This window comes from Rhinopithecus roxellana, chromosome 8 (genome assembly GCF_007565055.1).
Source record: "Rhinopithecus roxellana isolate Shanxi Qingling chromosome 8, ASM756505v1, whole genome shotgun sequence".
NCBI classification, from domain to species: Eukaryota; Metazoa; Chordata; class Mammalia; order Primates; family Cercopithecidae; genus Rhinopithecus; species Rhinopithecus roxellana.
The window spans coordinates 16,338,789-16,360,772 of NC_044556.1; the positions used below are offsets into that span (position 1 = coordinate 16,338,789).

At 50.9% G+C, this 21,984-nt stretch overlaps 1 protein-coding gene across 5 annotated transcripts in view; it reads right to left on the minus strand.

Moving 5' to 3' along the window:
* Window positions 1-21,984, minus strand: part of CPAMD8 (C3 and PZP like alpha-2-macroglobulin domain containing 8) — a 122,361-nt gene that overhangs the window by 28,548 nt on the left and 71,829 nt on the right. For all 5 annotated transcript variants that reach the window (XR_004058973.1, XR_004058972.1, XM_030936991.1 and 2 more), the window contains exons 20-26: window positions 20,332-20,563; window positions 19,019-19,172; window positions 17,143-17,273; window positions 9,980-10,031; window positions 7,279-7,577; window positions 6,349-6,574; window positions 3,495-3,671 (exon numbers count right to left, since the gene is read on the minus strand). Coding sequence is in view for 3 of the 5 variants with exons in the window: in XM_030936991.1 (XP_030792851.1) it covers window positions 3,495-3,671; window positions 6,349-6,574; window positions 7,279-7,577; window positions 9,980-10,031; window positions 17,143-17,273; window positions 19,019-19,172; window positions 20,332-20,563 (1,271 nt within the window). In the remaining 2 variants the exon portion in view is untranslated. The remainder of the gene's footprint in view (window positions 1-3,494; window positions 3,672-6,348; window positions 6,575-7,278; window positions 7,578-9,979; window positions 10,032-17,142; window positions 17,274-19,018; window positions 19,173-20,331; window positions 20,564-21,984) is intronic.

A 21,984-nucleotide genomic window follows, 5' to 3' on the forward strand; every position in this document is an offset into this window, starting at 1 on the left:
AGGGACCCCTGGGAACCTACACTGCTCTGCCACCCCCCACCCCGGACCTCCAAAGCCACACCACATATGGGGTCCCTGGAACTGCCTCAAATCACATCTGGAGTCCTTGAAACTGCCATACACCCACATCTGGGGTCCCTGAAACTTCCCCAGACCACATGCGGGGTTCTTGAAACTAGGCTCACTGAAACTGCCCCATGTCACATCTGGGGTCCCTGAAAGTGACCCACACCACATCTGGGGCTCTTGAAACTGTCTCATACCACATTTGGAGTCCGTGGAACTGCTCCACACCACATCTGGGGGTGACATATAGAGCCAGTGGACCGTAGGGTCTGGACAGAAAGCTGGGGACAGGGGCCCTCCAAGTGTTCAATGATGAGTTTGGACTCAAACTGCTCCACACCACATCTGGGGTTCTTGAAACTGCCCCACACCACATCTGGGGTCCCTGAAACTGCTCCACACCACATCTGGGGTTCTTGAAACTGCCCCAAACCCACACCACGTCTGGGGTCCCTGTAACTGCCCCACACCACATCTAGGATCCCTGAAACTGCTCCACGCCACATCCAGGGTTCTTGAAATTACCCCACACCACATCTGGGGTCCCTGAAACTGCTCCACACCACATCTGGGGTCCCTGAAACTGCCCCACATCACATCTGGGGTTCTTGAAACTGTCTCATACCACATCTGGAGTCCCTGGAACTGCTCCACACTACACCTAAGGTCCCTGAAACTGCCCCACACCACATCTGGGATCCCTGAAACTGCTCCACACATCTGGGGTTCTTGAAACTGCCCCACACCACATCTGGGGTCCCTAAAACTACACACCACATCTGGGGTACCTAAAACTACACACCACATCCGGGGTACCTAAAACTGCCCCACACCACATCTAGGATCCCTGAAACTGCTCCACACCACATCCGGGGTTCTTGAAACTGCCCCACACCACATCTGGGGTCCTTGAAACTGCCCCACACCACATCTGGGGTCCTTGAAACTGCCCCATACCACATCGGGGGTCCCTGAAACTGCTCCACACCACATTGGGGATCCTTGGAACTACCTCACACCACATCTGAGGTCCCTGAAATGGCCTCACACCACATCTAGGGTGGCTGTAACCTCCAACTCATTCGTCTCGTTTACTGACATGGCCCCTTTGTGACTACTGGTCACATACTGGCCTCCAGTCACTCCCAGGAGGTCAGTGAAACCACCATCTTGGGGCAGCACCCTCTGTCTCCAGGTGTGGGGGCTGCTCCACCTGCTGGGACAGGAGCTTGGGAAGCTCAGAGAACTGGAGGTGCTGGGGGCAGGCAACGAGGGAGTATGGCGGGAGGCCGGTGGGCCACAGGGGCCTCCAAGGCTGGGCTGGGAGTGTGGCTTTCCTGCGAGGGCACAGTGAGCCACGGGTGGCGTGTGAGTAGAAGAGTGTGAGGAGACATATAGAGCCAGTGGACCGTAGGGTCTGGACAGAAAGCTGGGGACGGGGGCCCTCCAAGTGTGCAATGATGAGTTTGGACCCAGTGGTGGCGACAGAGGTGGGGAGCCTTCCTGGGGTGAAGGTAGAGCTACTCAGCCAGACACGGGCTGTGAGGGAAAGAAGGACGAACTGAGGGCACCACGCTGTGTGGCCTGAGCCTCAGGAAGGACAGGGCTGCGTCTACAGAGACAGGACAGGTGACAAAAGGCATTCTGTATGGGGTGGGTCTTCCCAAATTCACATCCACTTAGAATCCAAAAATGGGACCTTACTGGAAATAAAGATCTTAACAGATATCATTAAGGTTCGGATCTCCAGATGAGAGCATCTTGGATTTATTTACGGTAAGCCCTAAATCCAATGACATGTGTCCTTGTCCTTGAAAAGAGAGGCTGAGCGCCGCGGCTTGCACCTGAAATCCCAGCACTTTGAGAGGCCGAGGTGAGAGGATCACTCGAGGCTGGGAGTTCAAGACCAGCCTGGACAACATAGTGGAACCCCATCTTTACAAAGAATTGGCTGAGCATGGTGGTGCACACCTGTAGTCCCAGCTACTCAGGAGGCTGAGGTGGGAGGCTGGCTTGAGCCCAGAAGTTCAAGACTACAGTGAGCTATGATTGTACCACTGCACTCCAGCCTGGGTGACAGAGCAAGACCCTGGCTCTAAAAAATAAAAAAAAAGAAAGAAAGAAAAAGAAAAGAAAGAAGGAAAAGAAAAGAAATGAAATGAAATGAAAAGAAGAGAAAGGGAATTAGTCACAGAGGTGACAGCCATGCGATTGTGGAAGCACAGAGCAGGCTGATCAGTCTATAAGCCAAGGAACACCTGGAGCCAGCAGATGCCAGTAGAGAGGCCTGGGACAGAGTCTCCCTCAGAGCCACCAGAAGGAATCAGCTCTGCAGACACCTTTATTTCGGACTTTTGGGCTCCACAACTATAAGGAGATGACACATTTCTGTCGTTCTAAGTCACCCAGTTTGTGGCATTTTACTGTAGCAGTTTTAGGAAATGAATACAAGTGGGTTTGGGGGGAAGATGGAGGGGGTTGATTTGGGGTTTGTCGAGTCTGGACTGCGAGTTGGCTGGATGCACACAGGGTCTGGTTGTCCTGTGGAGGTACAGGCTGTTATTCACGAGGAGGGCTCCTTCGACTCTGGGTGGTGTTTAAGGACCTGAGCCTGGATGGATCCACCACGGTGTGCCTGACCCTGGGGCAGCTGGTGTCCACCCACCTCCCAGACTCTCACAAGAGCTAATCTGAGCCCCCAGGACCTGGCCTCAGTGGACTTGGCCTTCCTAGCTGTCCATGATCAGCCTTCATGATGCCAGACTTTCAGCCTGGAGCAACCCCTGAATGTTTCTTCTTTCTTCTTTCTTATTTTTTACAGTTGGGGTCTCATTCGGTCACCCTAGCTGGAGTGCAGTGGCACAATCACAGTTCACTGCAGCCTCCAACTCCTGGGCTCAAGCAATCCTCCTGCCTCAGCCTCCTGAGCAGCTGGGACTACAGGTGCATGCCACCATGTCTGGCTAATATGTTTTTATTTTTTGTAGAGACCGGAGTCTTGCTTTGTTGCCCAGCCTGGTCTCAAATTCCTGGGCTCAAGTGATCCTCCTGCCTCGGCCTCCCAAAGTGTTGGGATTACAGGCATCAGCCACTGTGCCTGGCCTTCTTTTTTCTTTTCTAAATGTTATTTTTAATAATGCTGTTATATTCTTGTTGTAAAAAAAAAAAAAATCTACACTTTAAAAAGATGCTGTTCCTCTCCCTGTATCTGAACAGCACCATTCATTCAGAATCTCATCCTAACAGCCAGAGACATCAGGCTCCTGCTGACAGTGACCAGATCAGGGCCACCCTGAATAGCCTCTTTTGCCCACTTCCTCCTCATCGCTGTGCCTGGTGTGTGGGCCGCCTCCAGCGTGGTCTTCTCCACTGAAGGCTGAACCTGACTCCCTTGCTCCCACCTCAACCAGGCAGTTTTTCCCCAATACCTTGTACTAGGTAGTCAGTGGTCTCTCTCTCCACCTCAGGGCTGAGCTGCTGGGTTTTCTGAAGATACTTCAAGACAAAGATGTTGGGAGCAAAGTGGATCATGTTCTGTTCTCCACAGCCAAAGGGCAGCCGCAGGAGGTTGTTGAGGTGGTTCAGGGTTGGCCCCATGACGTCCCCTGGTGGGAAGGAGAAGAGAGTTGAGTTGGGGGCTGTCCCAGCTCAGTAGAGAACAGGGACAGCTTTACCCAGGGATGGGAGACTGCGTGTGTCACCCAGTCAGCCACCCAACTGCCCTTTGGGACTGACACCCTCTGCCTGCTCAGACCAGCTGGTGTGCTGGCTTTGGTGACAATTTTTCACACCTTCTTCTGTGTTCTTTAGTTTTTAACTTAGGCTTTCTTTCTCTAGCTTTTCATTCTGTTCAGTGCTTTTTCCCTCACTGGCTTTTACAATGGGTGCATTGAAGGCTATACATTGGCCTCTAAGTGCAACTTTGGCTGCATCCCACAAATATCAGAATGTCTACAATCATTCTCATTCCATTCTAAATAGTCTTCCTAAAATATTCCTTTTTTTTTTTTTTTTTTTTTTTTTTTGAGATGGAGTCTCACTATGTCACCCAGGCTGGAATGCAGTGGCACAACCTCAGCTCACTGCAACCTCTGCCTCTCAGGCTCAAGCAACTCTCCTGCCTCAGCCTCCTGAGTAGCTGGGGCTACAGGCATGTGCCACCACACCCAGCTAATCTTTTATTTTTTTTAGTAGAGACAGGGTTTCATCATGTTGGCCAGGTTGGTCTCAAACTCCTGACCTTAGGTGATCCACGTGCCTCTGCCTCCCAAAGTGCCAGGATTACAGGCGTGATCCACTGTGCCCGGCCCTAAAATATTCTTTCTAAAATATTCAGATTTTTTCTTTAACCAAGAGCACTTCAATTTTTAAAAAAGTTTCTAGATGTGTGGAGTTGAAGGTGCATTTTTGAAAGTTTTCTCTCTTTAAAAAAAATTCTGGTTCTCCCATCCCCTTGACATTCTGTATTCCTCTTCTTGGCTTCCTTGTCTCAAAGATTGCTGATGGACTCCCTGGGACTCCCAGTGTCCCCTGAACACACCTTCTCTCATATTTTATTTTATTTTATTTTATTTTATTTTATTTATTTTTAGATGGAATCTCGCTCTGTCACCAGGCTGGACTGCAGTGGCGTGATCTTGGCTCACTGCAACCTCCTCCTCCCAGGTTCAAGCGACTCTCCTGCTTCAGCCTCCCAAGTAGCTGGGGTTACAGGCTTGTGCCACCATGCCCAGCTAATTTTTGTATTTTTAGTAGAGACTGGGTTTCATCATGTTGGTCAGGATGGTCTCGACCTCTTGACCTCGTTATCCACCTGCCTCGGCCTCCCAAAGTGCTGGGATTACAGGCGTGAGCCACCACACCTGGCCCCTTCTTTCCTTCTTTAGCATCTCCGCATGTCTCGCTGAGGCTGCCATTGCCCCTGCAGCCTCCCCTTGTTGCACAAACAGCCTGGCTACTTTCTCATCACCATGCTCTAGGCTACCCAGCTTCTTCTCCACCTGCTGTGTCACTGAAGGCATTGGTGCACGGATCCCAGCCGTCACCTCCTCTCCATTCCTGCCTCTCTGCTTCTTCTCCTATCTCCCTCAATTCCATCTTAGTCACTCAGCCCCGCATCCACTCTGACTTGCTCTTGTGCCTCAGAAATTGTAAACTCGAAATTCCTCTGATCTGGCCACAACCGCCTACCTGCCTGGGTACCAGGGCCTCTGCCCTCTGATGTCAGAGAGAGCCTCAACACCCTCATTTGGGCCCATCCATCTCCTTCTGGCCTCTCGCCCTCTCCTCCCTGGCTGAGGCCCATCCCAAACTCTCACCACCTTTCTGCCCAACTCCCAGCACTGGATCAATCACACAATCAGACTTTTCCCTCCAGCACCTGGGCTACTAGAGGCATCCTGATACGGTTTGGCTGTGTTGCCAACCAAATCTCATCTTGAATGGTAGCTCCCATAATTCACACGTGTTGTGGGAGGGACCTGGTGGGAGCTAATTGAATTACAGGGGCGGCTTCCCCATACTGTTCTCGTGGTAGTGAATAAGTCTCACGAGATCTGACGGTTTTATAAGGGGAAACCTCTTTCACTGGGCTCTCATTCTCTCATTCTCCCTCTGGCCATGTAAGATGTGCCTCTCGCCTTCCACCATGATTGTGAGGCCTCCCCAGCCACGTGAAACTGAAAGTCAATTAAACCTCTTTTTCTTTATAAATTACCCAGTCTTGGGTATGTCTTTATCAGCAGCATGAAAACAGAGTAACACACATCCCAACCCTACAGACCTCCTAAGGCTGCCTGCGATGTCCCTAGTCAGAGCCTCTCACCTCTACTCGGCAACTGCTCCAGACGCCTGCCCTATCACCAAGACCCCCAAGGCCTCCATCCTGCACCCCACATCTGGCTGACTTCATCAGGCATCTGTGTTTTCTTGGATCTTGTCCTTGGCCCACTTCCCTCACAGGGCTCACTGCAGGTTCTTAGGGGTCACCCCACCCTGACCTCTGCATAAGGCTTAGACTGGGGGGGCTCTGGATCTGCCATGTCACCTGGACTAGGAGTCCCTCAAGGGTGGGGTTGGGGTCAGCTCTTGGGCTGCCTCAATGCCCAGCACATGGATGGGCATAGAGAAGGCACTGGAAGCTGCTTGTCAGGTGAGTGGGTGTATGGGTGGACACCCCAGGACACAGGTCCCCAGCAAAGCCGAGCTTGAGACTAAACCTGGAGTCTCAACCTTGGCTCTTGCCACCTGACCTCCCCAAGCCAGGCTGTGGGACAGACGCACCGATGATGGAGGCGGCAGCCCGCTCAGACCCAGGGATGGCACCGTGCGGGACCCCCAGGGTGAAGGCCTCGCTGTAGCTCTCATCCACCTCCATCTTCCTCCAGATTCGGAATTCACCCATGGAGCCCCAGCCGGTGGAAAAGCCAATGAACTGCACCTCTGGTGGCCTCGGGAGGGTCCAGGCCACAATGACAGACTCGTTGGATGGCTCTGGACCGTGGCCAACCTGGAAAAAGAAACCGAGGCTGCTGGACACTGGCGGGAAGCAGGCAGTAGGCACTCAGGTGGCAGTGACACCAACTTTGTGGCCAGGGTCAGACGCCTTAGCCACACTCACAGTGCAAGGAAGGGTCTTTGGGGAATCAGAGGTGAGAAAAACCAGAGGTTACCCCATCCATTAAACAGCCCACAGAAACATAAGGCATGACATCTGCAGGTTCTGAAGTCACTGGGCTCCTTGGAACCTCTGGACCTTTGGACATGTTATTGCTCTGCCTGGAGAACATACTGCTCCCATTTTGCCTAGCGAACTCCTATTCATACTTCAAAACCTACTTTGGTTATGTTCTTCCTCTAGAAAGCTGTATTAGCTTCCTCTGTTAGGAAGCTGTGTTAGCTTCTATATCTTTTTTTGCTTGGCCCAGAAAACACGCCCGAACTCCCATTTCACTTGCTCATGTCCATTCTTCTTTTCTCCTTGACCACCTGCCTCCTCTCTCTGCTCCCAGATCCCTGGGTGCTTCCTTTGCCACAGCTCTTGCTACATGTATTTTTGGTAAGCGACTCTAGACTGAGAACAACTTGAGGTGGTGCCCTGTGTTTCCCTTGCTTCTCCCGACCCCCCATCTGAGCCTGGCACAGAATAGGAAGTAGCTAATACTGGAGGAACATGAGGTTTCTGCACAAGCCCCAGGGAGTCCTGTTGTATACCTGGATACGGCCACCATGCCAGCTGATCCAGAATGTTCTGAATTCATCCCAGGAGAGGATCTTGGCCGTGTGTGCACTGGCCACGGGCTCTCCCATCTTGCTGGTGGAGATCCATGACCTGGTGTTCTGATGCCCCCCTAGGACGATCTCGATCATGCCTGCTGTGTCCTGGGGCCCAGAAGACAAGGCCACACGGGCATCATTGTGAGCTCGCACAGCCACATCAAAGCGGGTGAGGTGCAGTGGCCGCTGCACATACTGGAACTCATACTTGTTGGGGGTGGAGATGTGGACTCTCTCTGGATGGAAGAAAGGAGATGGGGAGTTGAGAGGGCACCTGGAGGCATCCCACTTTCCCTGATGGTACCTGGAGGTGAGCACCAGGACCATAAGGAGTGGGTCTCACTGTGACTCAGCACACATGGTGGAATGGTGTTGGCCTAACAATGGCATTGGCAATGGCACACAAAAGATAAAATGGGACTGGGCAGAGTGGCTCACACCTATAATCCCAGCACTTTAGGAGGCTGAGGCAGGAAGATTGCTTGAGGCCAGGAGTTCGAGACCAGCCTGGGCAACATAGCAAGACTCCTATCTCTACAAAAATGTTTTTAAATTAGTAGTGGCATGTATCTGTCATCCCAGCTACTTGGGAGGCCAAGGCAGGAGGATCGCTTGAGCCCAGGAGTTCAAGGCTGCAGTGAGCCATGATCGCACCATTGCATTCCAGCCTGGGTTATTCTCTCTCTAAAAACAAGCAAGACTCTCTCTAAAGCAAGATCCTCTCTAAAAAACAAAAAGATAAGATGCTCAGGGATAAATCTGACCAAAGATGAGCAACGTGCTGAAAATTGAAAAGGCTGAGGAGAGGAACAAAAGAAAACCCAAATCAACGAAAGCTAGACCATGTTCATGAACTATCACGAACATGTGAGTTCTTTCCCAGATGGTTCTACAGATTCAAAGCAATCCCAATCAAAATCCCAGGAGGCTCTTTTGGAGAAATTGCTAAACGGATTCCAACATTTATACAGAGATGCAAAGGACCTAGGAGAGCTCAACTTTGGTAAAGAATCCAGCATTTTGGGAGGCTGAGGCAGGTGGACCACCTGAGATCGGGAGTTTTGAGACCAGCCTGACCCACATGGTGAAACTCTGTCTCTACTAAAAAGACAAAAATTAGTCGGGCGTGGTGGTAGGTGCCTATAATCCCAGCTAGTCAGGAGGCTGAGACAGGAGAATCACTTGAACCCAGGAGATGGAGGTTGCAGTGAGTCAAGATCTTTTTTTCCCTCTTTTCTTCCTTCCTTCCTTCCTTCCTTCCTTCCTTCCTTCCTTCCTTCCTTCCTTTCCTCCTCCCTTCCTTCCTTTTTTCCTTCCTTTCCTTTCCTTCCCTTCCTCTTTCTTTTCTCCTTCCCTCCTTCCTTCCTTCCTTCCTTCCTTCCTTCCTTCCTTCCTTCCTTCCTTCCTTCCTTCCTTCCTTCCTTCTTCCTTGTCTCCCTCCCTCCCTCCCTTCTTTTTTTGAGACAGAGTTTCTCTCTGTCAACCAGGCTGGAGTGCAGAGGTACAATAAAGGCTCACTGCAACCTCCACCTCCTGGGCTCAAGCAATCCTCCCACCTCCACCTCCCAAGTAGCTGGGACTACAGGTGTGCACCACCACATATGGCTAAGTTTTTGTTTGTTTGTCTGTTTAATTTTTTGTAGAGATGGGATTTTGCCATGTTGCCCAGGTTGTCTTATGTTTTTTCCTAAAAGCACTATAGTTTTACGTGTAAGTCCATGATCCATTTTGGGTTCATTCTCGTGTAAGGTGTGATCTTTAGGTCCAGGCTCGCATGTTATTGTTGTTGTCATTGTTTTGAGATGGAGTCTCACTCTGTCACCCAGGCTGGAATGCTGTGGCACAGTCTCAGCTCACTGCAACCTCCACCTCTTGGATTCAGGAGATTCTCCTGACTAAACCTCCTAAGCAGCTGGGATTACAGGCACACACAATCACACCTGGCTAACTTCGTACTTTTTTTTTTTGAAATGGAGTCTCACTCTGTCACCCATGCTGGAGTGCAATGGCGTGATCTTGGCTCACTGCAACCTCTGCCTCCCGGGTTCAAGTGATTCTCCTGCCTCAGCCTCCTGAGCAACTGGGATTACAGGTGCGCGCCACCACGCCCAGCTAATTTTTTGTATTTTTAGTAGAGACGAGGTTTCACCATGTTGGTCAGGCTGGTCTCAAACTCCTGACCTCGTGATCCACCCACCTCAGCCTCTCAAAGTGCTGGGATTACAGGCGTGAGCCACCACACCTGGCCAACTTTGTACTTTTAGTATTGATAAGTTTCACTGTGTTGGCCAGGCTGGTCTCAAACTCCTAACTTCAAATGATCCACCTTCCTCAGCCTCCCAAAGTTCTGGGATTACAGGCGTGAGCCACCGCGCCCGGCCAGCCTAACTTTGCTTGGTATCTGCGGTGCACATTCCTGTGTATCCATTCCCTGCGTGGTGGATGCCCCACCCTCACTGGCTCTGCCTGTCCCTAGCTAGGACATCGCTCTTCCTACACCACAGTGCCCCCTTCCCCCGGGAAGGGCAGGTACTCACTTTGCAGTGGGACAACCCCCCCAGTGTGGGAAATGGGGAAGGCCAAAGTCCTGACCCAGCCAGCTGGCCACACCTTAGCAGGATGGGTACAGGGGACTCACCACTGGGACAGAAGAATGCGCTGTAGGTGTACGCTCGGGGAACTCCTTCGGCCTGAAACAAAGAAACAAGGAGAACTGAGTGCCGGGGCAGTGAGGCGGATGGTCAGCTCAGCTGAGCAGCTGGCTCTCCCACACTAATGACTTCAAGTCCGGAGCATGTAACTGTGCTTCCAGGGTTTACTTGGTATCAGCACAGTCACACCAAGATCACAGGTGCGTGGAGCAGGACAGGGCCACCCACTTCCCAGGCTCCAAGGGGGAAACTGAGGCTGCTCCCCTTTGCTGGCCAAAAGAAACTCACCAACTACTTCTAAACTTGTCATGGGGTTCACACCCCTACCCTCCCGGCCACCCCCGTCCTCCCATCTCCCTCTGGGCAGGGGACTTAATGAGGACAAATGAGGCCAGGTTCTGAGGCCTCATTTGACATCCATGAGCATGGTGAGAGGGGCTCCTCCATCTGCCAAGGACAGGGCTCGGTCCCACTGTCTGTCCACCACATCCCTTGTCTTCTGTCTCTTCCATCTGGGTTCTCCCTTCTGCTTCTTCTATGGATGACCCCAGAAACTAGAAGGCAGCTGTCTCAGTCTCTTAAAAAGGGATGCCTAGAATTTAACCCCCTACACCTTGCGGGGCTTGGTCTGACCAACACGGACCCTATGGGGGCCCTCGGATCAGACCTCAAAGGGTTAACATGTGGCAGCTGCAGCCAGGTGGCCTGGCAGCCCCTTTCCCCATTAGGATGGTCAATTTTATTTATTTATTTATTTATTTATTTAGAGACACTGTCTCACTCTGTTGCCCAGGCCGGAGTGCAGTGGTGTGATCTCAGTTCATTGAAACTTCCGCCTCCTGGGTTTAAGCAATTCTCATGCCTCAGCCTCCCAAGTAGCTGGGACTACAGGCACATGCTACCACACCAGGCTAATTTTTTATATTTTTAGTGGAGACGGGATTTTGCCAAGTTGGCCAGGCTAGTCTTGAACTCCTGACCTCAAGCAATCCGCTTGCCTCGGCCTCCCAAAGTGCTGGGATTACAGGTAGGAGCCACCACGCCCAGCCTAGAATAGTCAATTCTAGGTGTCAACTGGACTGGGCTCTGGGATGCCCAGATAGCTGGTTAAACACTCTATCTGGGCTTGCCCAGGAAGTGCTTCCGCAAGAGATCAGCATTGGTGTTGGAGGACTGAGTAGGGCACACGGCCCTCTCCAGTGTGAGTGGGCACCATCCAAGCTGTTGAGCTCCTCCTGATAGAACAAGACAGAGGAAGATTGGTTCCACTCTCTGCCCAACTGCTTGAGCTGGGACATCGATCTTCTCCTGCTCCTGGTTCCCAGGCCTTCAGACCTGGGCTGGAATCTACACCATTGGTTCTCCAGCTCTCAGGTCTTCTAGATACACCACTGGCTTTCCTGGGTCTCTAGCTTGTTTTTGTTTGTTTGTTTTCTTTGTTGTTGTTTTGTTTTGTTTTTTGTTTGTTTTGTTCTGTTTTTTTAGATGGAGTCTCACTCTGTTGGCCAGGCTATAGTGCAAAGGCGTGATCTCGATTCACTGCAACCTCTGCCTCCTGAGTTCAAGTGATCCTCCTGCCTCAGCCTCCCAAATAGCAGGGATTACAGGAACCCAATGCCAGGCCCAGCTAACTTTTTTATTTTTAGTAGAGACAGGGTTTCACCATGTTGGCTAGGCTAGTCTCAAACTCCTGACCTCAGGTGATCAGCTTGCCTCGGCCTCCCAAAGTGCTAGGATTACAGGCGTGAGCCACCACGCCTGGCCTCCTGGGTCTCTATCTTGCAGAGGGCAGCTTGTAAACTTCTCAGCTTCCATAAGTGCATGAGCCAGTACCTTATGATAAACCTGTTCTACAGATGTATGTGTGTGAGTGTGTGTGTATAACAAATCTCATTCTATGTATGTGTGTGGGGAGGACTTCTGTTTCTCTGGTTAATCCTAATACAACCATTCCTGCTGACTGGCTTAGGGCCACTCACTCAACCTTTTGAAATCCCATTTCATCATCTCTAAGTTGGGGATAAGGACCCCCAGCCTCACACTGTGATGGGGTTATCATGCTTCAGAAGGGGTCTGGAGTCTTCTCAGTGCTACTGACTGTCAGTTCTTGTTATATTTTCTCATCCTTGCCTACTTTCATTCCAAAGCTCTCCTTGAAATTGTCATGTGTCTATACTGATGAGTCCAGGAGACGCTTGTCCCCACTCACATCCACTTCCTAGTAAACTTCCCAAGGTTGGTGCTGAGAGCCTGAGGACACTATCTCAGGCTACACCGAGCCATCCACCTGCCAAACTTTCATCTCACACCTGTTAGGCCCGATGTGGAGCCAATGGGTCATTTGCTAAGCTAGGGGGCACCAGGGAAAGCCCCAGAAGCATTGCTTGGGCCTCAGTAACCGCCTGTCTACCAGCCTAGCCCCTTGTTGGGAAAGGGATTGGGAGCAGTGGGCAGGGCCAGGCCATTGTAACCCACGGTGGCTTCTTTTTTTTTTTTTTTGAGATGGAGTCTCACTCTGTCGCCCAGATTGGAGTCCAGTGGCGCAATCTCGGATCATTGCAACCTCTGCCTCCCAGGTTCAAGCAATTCTCCTGCCTTAGCCTCCTGAGTAGCTGGGATTACAGGTGCCCACCACCACACCTGGCTAATTTTTTGTATAGTTTAGTAGAGACAGGGTTTCACCATGTTGGCCAGGCTGGTCTCGAACTCCTGGCCTCAGGCGATCCTCCTGCCTCAGCCTCCCAAAGTGCTGGGATTACAGGCATGAGCCACTGTGCCCGACCTCACGGTATATTTTGAACAGCTGTATAATCCTAAAAACTGTGCATAACCCAAATGTCCACCACAGGCGAACGGATAAAGAAAATGTGATCCATCCATCCAATGGAATATGATTGAGCCACAGAAGCAAGCACGGATCCATGCTGCACTGTGGATGAAGCCTAAACACATTGTACTGAGTGAGAGAAGCCAGAGGCAAAAGGCTACATGCTGTATGATTCCACTGATACAAAATGTCCAATAGGCAAATCCATAGAGACAGAACCAGATCCATTCTGCTGGTGGTAAGTGATACGGTTTGGATTTGTGTCCCCGCCCAAATCTCATGTTGAATTGTAATCCTCAAGGTTGGAAGAGGGGCCTGGTGAAAGGTGATTTGATCACGGGGGCGATTTCCCCCTTGCTGTTCTCGTGATGAGTGAGTTCTCATGAGATCTGGTTGTTTAAAACTGTGAAGCGGCCAGGCACAGTGGCTCACGACTGTAATCTCAGCACTTTGGGAGGCCGAGGTAAGCAGATCATGAAGTCAAGAGATCGAGACCATCCTAGCCAACATGGTGAAACCCCATCTCTACTAAAAATATAAAAATTATCGGGGCGTGGAGGCGGGTGCCTGTAATCCCAGCTATTTGGGAGGCTGAGGCAGGAGAATCACTTGAACCAGGCAGGCAGAGGTTGCAATGAGCTGAGATCATGCCACTGCACTCTAGCCTGGTGACAGAGTGAGACTCCGTCTCAAAACAACAACAACAACAACAACAACAACAACAACATCAACAATAGCAACAAAACTGTGAAGCACCTCCCCCTTCCCTCCTCCTCCTGCTCTAGCCATGTAAGACACACCTGCTTCCCCTTCACCTCCCGCCATGATTGTAAGTTTCCTGGGGCCTCCCCAACCATGCTTCCTGTACAGCCTACAGAACTGTGAGCCAATTAAACCTCTTTTCTTTACTAATTATCCAGTCATGGCTGGGCACAGTGGCTCATGCCTGTAATCCCAGCACTTTGGGAGACCGAGGCAGGCAGGTCACCTGAGGTCAGGAGTTCAAGACCAACCTGGCCAACATGGTGAAACCCCGTTCTACTAAAAATATAAAAATTAGCCAGGTGTGGTGGTGCACGCCTGTAGTCCCAACTACTCAGGAGGCTGAAGCAGAAGAATCATTTGAACCTGGGAGGTGGAGGTTGCAGTGAGCTGAGATTGCACCACTGCACTCCAGCCTGGGTGACAGAGTGAGACTCCATCTAAAAAACCAATAATAATATAAATAAATTAATAAATAAATAACCCAGTCTCAGGTATTTCTTTATAGCAATGTAAGAATGAACTGATATAATAAGCATGCACTGTGCCTCTGGCTGACCATTGGCTGGGGCCCTGGGCACAAATTCAGGGGCTCCTCATGGTTACTGGATCCCAAGAAACCTCTGCTGACTCAGCTCACAGAGGACCCCAGAGCTGACTTCCTCAATGATGCCCATCTCTTCCACTCTGCCCCTCTGCCGTGGCTTGGGTTTGCTCCTTGAGCATTAGCCCATCTCGGGCTGCACTTGTCTATCCCGGTTCCAATCTTCTTTGCCTCTATGCCCATTCTGGCTCGGGGCCAGATCTCAGAACATGGAGCCTACACGATGCCACGAATACTAGCTCCGGCTGGGCTTTTCTGCAACCTTGTAGCACAGATCTGTGCTTCATTCCTTTCGGCCTCTCTGGATTTGTCTGTTCTGGGCATTTCATATAAATGGAATCATACACCATGTGGCCTTTTGTGTTTGACTTTTTTTTTTTTTTTTTTTTTTTGAGACAGGTCTGGCTCTGTCGCCCAGGCTAGAGTGCAGTGTCTCAAGAATCCCTCTGTTGCTCAGTGCAACCCCCACCTCCTGGACTCAAGCAATCCTCCCTCCTCAGCCTCCTGAGGAGCTGGGACTACAGGTGTGTGCCACCACACCCAGCTAATTTTTGCATTTTTAGTAGGGACAGGGTTTTGCCATGTTGCCCAGGCTGGTCTCGAACTCTTGACTTTAGATGATCCGCCCACCTTGACCTCCCAAAGTGCTGGGATTACAGGTGTGAGCCACTGTGCCTGGCCTGTGTCTGTCTTCTTTCACTCAGTATCACGTTTTCTAGGTTTATCCACGTTGTAGCATGGATCAGTGAGTGCTTCATTTTATTTATTTATTTATTTATTTATTTATTTATTTATTTATTCATTCATTCATTCATTCAGACAGGGTCTGGCTCTGTTTTCCAGGTTGGAGTATAGTGGCGTAATCATAGCTCACTGCAGCCTCCAACTCCTGGCTTCAAGCTATCCTCCTGCCTCAGCCTCCCAAAGCACGAGGATTACAGGTGTGAGCCACCACACCTGGCCCTTCACTCCATTTCACAGTTGAATAATATTCCATTGCATTGAGGAACTGCATTTCATCGACCCACATTCATTTCTCTAATTCATCAACTGATGGACATTTCCTAAAATAGAAAGTGTATCCCTGACTTTGGTATAGGATTTCCCAGTTGACTGTTATAAATGCCTATGTGACAACAGCACATGGGTCTTTAGTAGACAGGCCAGACACCATGAGAGGCTTTTCACTGACACTCTCATTTAACCATCCAGCGGTTCCATTCGAATCTGGGGCTGTCACTCCAGAGCCCACTCCCTGACTGGCCAAGCCTCGTATCACTCCAGTGAGGCCCGAATTATTCCTGCCTCCTCTTTGCTCCTTGGAATTTCACTGAAGTGAAATTTATGTGGAGATGATTGAAAGCTCTCAGCCTCCCAGCAGACATAGAGGATTGCAGTCCCCTTGCAGGCCAGCAGGGGAGTAAGGCAGGGTGGTGTCCGTACTGCCTGCACCTGCCAAGCCATCCCCACCCTGGTGCAGCACCCATGATGGGCCGTGCACAGGTGATGCTTCCCCACTGACCCATGCATCCTATTCAGCTTCTTGCTCCTAAGTCCAGCTCAGTCGGTGGCACCCACAGCCCTCCAGTGGAGGAGGCAGGAGGAGCATTTTGCTGCTTTATCAAGCCACACATCCTGGTGCCTCTTGTTTCATAAATTGCTTTTCTAATTGTAGCTTCATCTTTTGCATCAACATTTCAAGTCTTCTGATGCCTATATCTTTCCCCAGAGCTTCCTGCAGAAAGCTGGACAAGTGGATACTGCAGGTGCAGAGATCATTCTGCGGCGTGGATGGGAGGAAAGGCTCCGGGGAAGGAGATCTTCAAGAGTCCCTTTGTGTGCATTGAGAAACCCCTTCTGCAAGGGGAGGAGGCAAGAACACCAGGCCTCCAGGTTCTGCAGCTCAGAGGCACTCACTGCCTCCTTCTTGGACCTTAGGAGGGCAGGCTGTGGCCCAGGGAGGATGCCCTGGCTGGGCAAAGGGTGACCAGGGGTCTCTGCATTTCCCCATCAGGACCATCCCATCCTGCTGGCTCACAGAGATCTCGGTCCCCACCTGACAGTGCTCTTGTCCCCGAGGAACCCATCACATCGCATCAACGACACCACAGCGGTGACCTGTCCACTGTCACCGCTCCGGAGTTCTACCCAGTGGGCACGTGACTCCTGGTGCTCACAGAAGCCACTTGTGTTCAGGGCCAGCAGGATCCCAGCAGGGAGGGAGAGCAGCTGTTTGCAGCTGGGCCTCTGGGGAATGTGAGACCCTTGGGGCTGCTTTTAAGGGCTGCTGTTGGTACAGCACCAAATGGAGCCTCAGTAGGGCTCTGATGTGTCCATGCAGTCAAGAAAAGATGAGGCATGGTGGCTATTGCATGCCCAGCCTTGAGACATCTGTGTGTGTCGTCTCTGGTCTCCTACCCGTTTTATGAAGCTGAGCCCCTCTTGTCTTGCAGAGCGGAGCTGGAAAGCCAGGATGCTTCCCAAGATGATGGTAAGTGGCCGATCCTGGATTCACAGCCAGGGGGTCTGTGAGATCCTGGCGCCTGCCCCTGCCCCCTGCAGCTCTGTGTCCTTCCTACACAGGCCATCCAAGGACAATGCCCCAAATGCTGAGTCATGGTGCTCACAAATGACAAATGCCTATGACAAGCACGAGATGAGGGACACAGTCTTCCTAAATAGTTCACCCAGGGGTCAGGGGGTACTTGCTGCAGCCCTTCAAGAGTCCCAGGCTGCTTCACCAAAGCCCACTCTGCACTTTAGGGAGGTATCGGACCACCATGATCCTCCAACGAGGAAGTACCCCAAAGTCCAGGCACCCCGAGCTCTCAAGCACAACCCGTGAAGGCTGCCCAGGCCCTGGCTCAGCCTCAGACCACACACTCCAGCTGGCCCCAGCTTCATGGCTGAAGAAATGAGGCCCTGGCCAAGCACCAGAGATGAGGACATCGCCTTACCTCAACCATCACACTGTGCCTGACGTGATCCACCCCGATGGGGACCCTCTTGTCAGCGTGATTCTCCTCTGGGTGTTTGCTGGACCTCCCATCCCGGCAGCAATTTGTATCTCCGTAAGCAAGGGCTTTGGCTGCAGAAATTGGATGTCTTGGTCTCAGAACAGGTCCCCACCCAGGGTGGGGGCTGTCCCATCGCTATCCTCGTCCCAGGTGTGTGCGCGTACATATGTGTGTGTGTGCATGTGCGTGTGTATATGCAGATGTGTGCATGCACGCAAGTGTGTATGTCTGCACATGTATGCATGTGCTTGAACTGTACAGGCTCATGTGTGCATATGCATGCATTTGTGCATGTAAGAGTTTGTGCATATGCATGTGAGTGCATTTGTGTGTACGAGTTTGTAGTGTGTGTGTACATTTGTGTTTGTATGTGCAAGTTTGTTGTGCATATGCATGTGTGTGCATTTGTGTGTTTGTGTGTACAAATTTGTGTGTGCATATGGATGTATGTATTTGTACATGTATTTGTGTGTATATGCATGTGTGTGCATTTTTCCATGTTTGTGTGTACGAGTTTGTATGTGAGTGTGTGTGCATATGTGCATATGTTTTTACAGGTTTGCATGTGCAATGCGTATCTGCACATGTGGGCATGTCTATGTGTATGGATTTGTGTGTGTGTATGATGTATACACATGTAGGCATGTGTGTGTGTGCATGTCTACACATGTGGGTGAGTGTGTGTGGATTTGTGTGTGTATGCAGGTCTACACATGTGGGTGTGTGTGGATTTGTGTGTGTATGCATGTCTATACATGTGGGCATGTGTGTGTGGATATGTGTGTCTGCATGTCTACGCATATGGGCATGTGTGTGTGGATTTGTGTGTATGCATGTCTACACGTGGGCATGTGTGTGGATTTGTGTGTGTGTATACATGTCTACACATGCAGGCATGTGTGTGGATTTCTGTGTATGCATGTCTACACATGCGGGCATGTTTGTGTGGATTTGTGTGTGTGTGTATGTCTACACATGTGGGAGTGTACATATGAGGATTTGTGTGTATGATGTCTACACATGTGGGCGTGTGTGTATGTGGATTCATGTGTCTGTATGCATGTCTACCCACGTGGGCGTGTGTGTGGATTTTTATGTGTGTGTGTATGCATATCTACACATGTGGGCGTGTGTGTGTGTGTGTTGATTTTTGTGTGTATGCATGTCTGCACATGTGGGCGTGTGTGTATGTGGATTCATGTGTGTGTATGCATGTCTACCTATGTGGGTGTGTGTGTGTGGATTGTGTGTGTGTGTATGCATATCTACACATGTGGGTGTGGGCGTGTGTTGATTTGTGTGTGTATGCATGTCTGCACATGTGGGCGTGTGTGTGGATTTGTGTGTGTGTATGCATATCTACACATGTGGGCGTATGTGTGTGGATTTGTGTGTGTATGCATGTCTACACATGCGGGCATGTGTCTGTGTGGACGGATTTGTGTGTGTATGCATATCTACACATGTGGGCATGTGTGTGTGGATTTGTGTGTGTATGCATGTCTACACATGCAGGCATGTGTCTGTGTGGATGGATTTGTGTGTGTATATGCATGTCTGTATGTGTGTGTGCTACACTGGGTTGGCATCTTAAGAGCCCAGCTCCCCCAACAGGTGAGACCCCAGGGCCCACCTCCCCACTCCTCCTGGGCCCATTGCTTCTGTCCTGCTTGCCCCAGTTGCTGTCCCATTTTCCTTGGGACAGTCCTGACCTTATCTGCTGCCCCATCCAGCCCTCATCCCCAACTGGGGTCAATGCCAGGACCCTTTTGTGGTCTGGAGAGGGGGAACACCCCCAGAACTGTGGGGTTCTCACCTGTGATGTTGTTGAGCCCCAGATCACTGAAGGACAGAACGACCCAGACGGGCTCAGCCTCCCCAGGGGCCACACACATCTTCTTAGTCAGATGGCTTTTGCCAGGATGCCCAACAAACTGGATGCCCTTGGGAACTGAGAGCTTCATGTACACCTGCAGAGGGTGGCATTGGCTCATGGTGCCTGGAATCCAGGCCCCCTCCCAGTGCCTGGAGGTCCAACACACATCCTACCACTCACTGCACACACCAGACTTGTCAGCCTTTCCAAGAGCCATGCTCCCCCCGGGAAGGTCCCCTTTCCATTTCCGATCAGAATAAACTACTCTCTGCTGTCTGCTGCCCCACTTGGCCTTCTCATGCCCATCTGTCTTGCTGGGCACCCTCTCCTCCCCACAGCCCTCCATATCCCCACAGGTCCAGATCTCCCTCGGACTGAAGCTGCCAGTTCCAGCCAGGGCTGCCTCTCCTGCATGTCTATCCACTCTGGGACTCCAGATGGATGCAACCTCTTCCACAGCAGGTCCACAGAGGGCCTCTCCTGACCCTCTCTCCAACTGTGCAGCTCCATGATGTCAGAGTACAGCTCTGTGTGTGCGTGTGTGTGTATTCATGTGCATGTGTGTGCTGTGAATGCATGTGTCCCTGGGTGCACACTTATGTGCATGTACGCAAGCACAGATTGCATACACATGTGCATGCATGCATGTACACACATGTGCATCTACCGGGTGAAGGCATGTGGATATGCATTCGTGTGTGTGTGTGGGCATGCTAGTTTCTGCATGCATGTGTGTGCCTATGGGTACAGAGGTGCCCTAGAAGAGATCATCTAGGCTGCTTTTATGTTATAAGGGCTGAGTTGATTCACTGCCACAGAGATTGTATTGCCGGCAAAGACTGAAATATTTCCTATCTGGCCCTTTACAGAGAAAGCTCCATGCTGTCATATATGATACCACTCCAGGCACGCCTCTGCTAGGCCAGGGAGTCAGGGATGACGGCTCCATTTACACCAAGTCCCTCTCACTCACACACATGCGTCTCCACCTCCTCCCCACCTGGCTTTGATGGTTGTTGAATCAGAGGCTGATCTCATCCCACTCCTACTTCCCTGATAGCACAGATGACGCATCCTCCCCAAAACCCCCCAGGCTGAGCCCACCCATCCCTGCCTCCCCAACATTAGAGAGGCTCTCGCCCTCCTAAATCCCCCAAGCCGACACTGTCCCACCCCTGCCTCCCTTATAGCACTAAAGCAGTCCCAACTCCCCATTGAATGGAAGAAGGCTATGTATTTAGGGGGCTGAGTACCTCAGCACAGATGCCCATGTAGTTGTAGACACTGAGCGGGATCTTGACTTGCTCCCCACGGATGATGAGACGGGGGAGCGTGAAGTCCACAAAGAAGGGCTTGAAGGTCTTCAGCAGGGAGGGCTCAGCGATGCCTAAGCCCTGAGAGGTGGACAGGGCCGTGGCCTCACCCACCCAGCTAGTGATGGAGTCTGGGACCTTCACGCTGAGTGTCTCCTCACCAGATGGGTCACTGTGGAGAGACAGACAGCCATGATGGGGGGCCCTTCCCCAGGGCCATGCCTTGGGGGGGCAGGTGGGCATGGATGACCCAGGTTGCATGGCTCAGAGAAGCACCCTAGGAGCTTAGAAACAAGCATTGAAGGCATCACAAAAGTGGCAACAGGAAAAAACTGTCCCTCAGCTCTGACTCGAATAGAAAACATGGGCTGGGTGCAGTGGCTCATGCCAGTAGTTCCAGCACTCTGGGAGGCCGAGGTGGGAGACTGCCTGAGCCCAGGAGTTCCAGTCCATCCTGGGCAACATGATGAGACCTTGTCTCTACAAAAAATTTAACAATTAGGTGGGTGTAGTGACATATGCCTGTAGTCCCAGCCACTCAGGAGGCTGAGGTGGGGGATTCACTTGAGCCCAGGTGGTCGAGGGTGCAGTGAGCTGTGATCCCACCACTGCAGTCCAGCCTTGGCAACAGAGTGAGATCCCTGTCACACACGCACAAAAAGATTATTGAAAGAAACTAAAAAAGACAAAAATGATATAAGTAAATGAAAACATATCCCATGTTCATGGATCGGAAGACTTGTTAAAATGTCAAAACTGGCCAGGCGCGGTGGCTCACGCCTGTAATCCCAGCACTTTGGGAGGCCAAGGCAGGCAGATCATGAGGTCAGGAGATCGAGACCATCCTGGCTAACATGGTGAAACCCTGTTTCTACTAAAAATACAAAAAATGAGCTGGGCGTGGTGGTGGGTGCCTGTAGTCCCAGCTACTCGGGAGGCTGAGGCAGGAGAATGGTGTGAACCCAGGGGCGGAGCCTGCAGTGAGCCGAGATCGCGCCACTGTACTCCTGCCTGGGCGACAAGTAAGACTCTGTCTCAAAAAAAAAAAGAAAAAGGAAAAAAAAGGTCAAAACTACCCAAAGTGATCTATAGATTCAATGGAACCCCATTCATAAACCCCAATGACTTTTAAATTTTATTTTATTTTGCAGAAATAGAAAACTCCACCTTGAAATTTTACATGGATCTCAAGGGACTCTGGTGGCCAAAGAAAGAAACCAGAAGAATAAAGCTGGAGAGCTCACACTTCAAAACTTACCAAAAAGCTACCATAATCAAATCAACGTGTTACTGGCATAAAGACAGACAGACCAGTGGATCCAAATAGAGAGCCCAGGAATAAACCTTGACAACATAGTCAAATGATTTCAACAAGGGCATCAAGATACTTTAGGGAAAAGACAATCTTTGTAACAAATACTGCTAGAAAAAGCAAACATCCACACGCGAAAGAATGAATTTGGACCTTACCTAATACCATATACAAAAATTAACTCAAAATGAATCCATGGCCTAAAAGTAAGAAGTAAAACTGTAAAACTCTTAGAAGAAAACAGGGCAAAAGCTTCATGACATTGGGTTTGATGATGATTT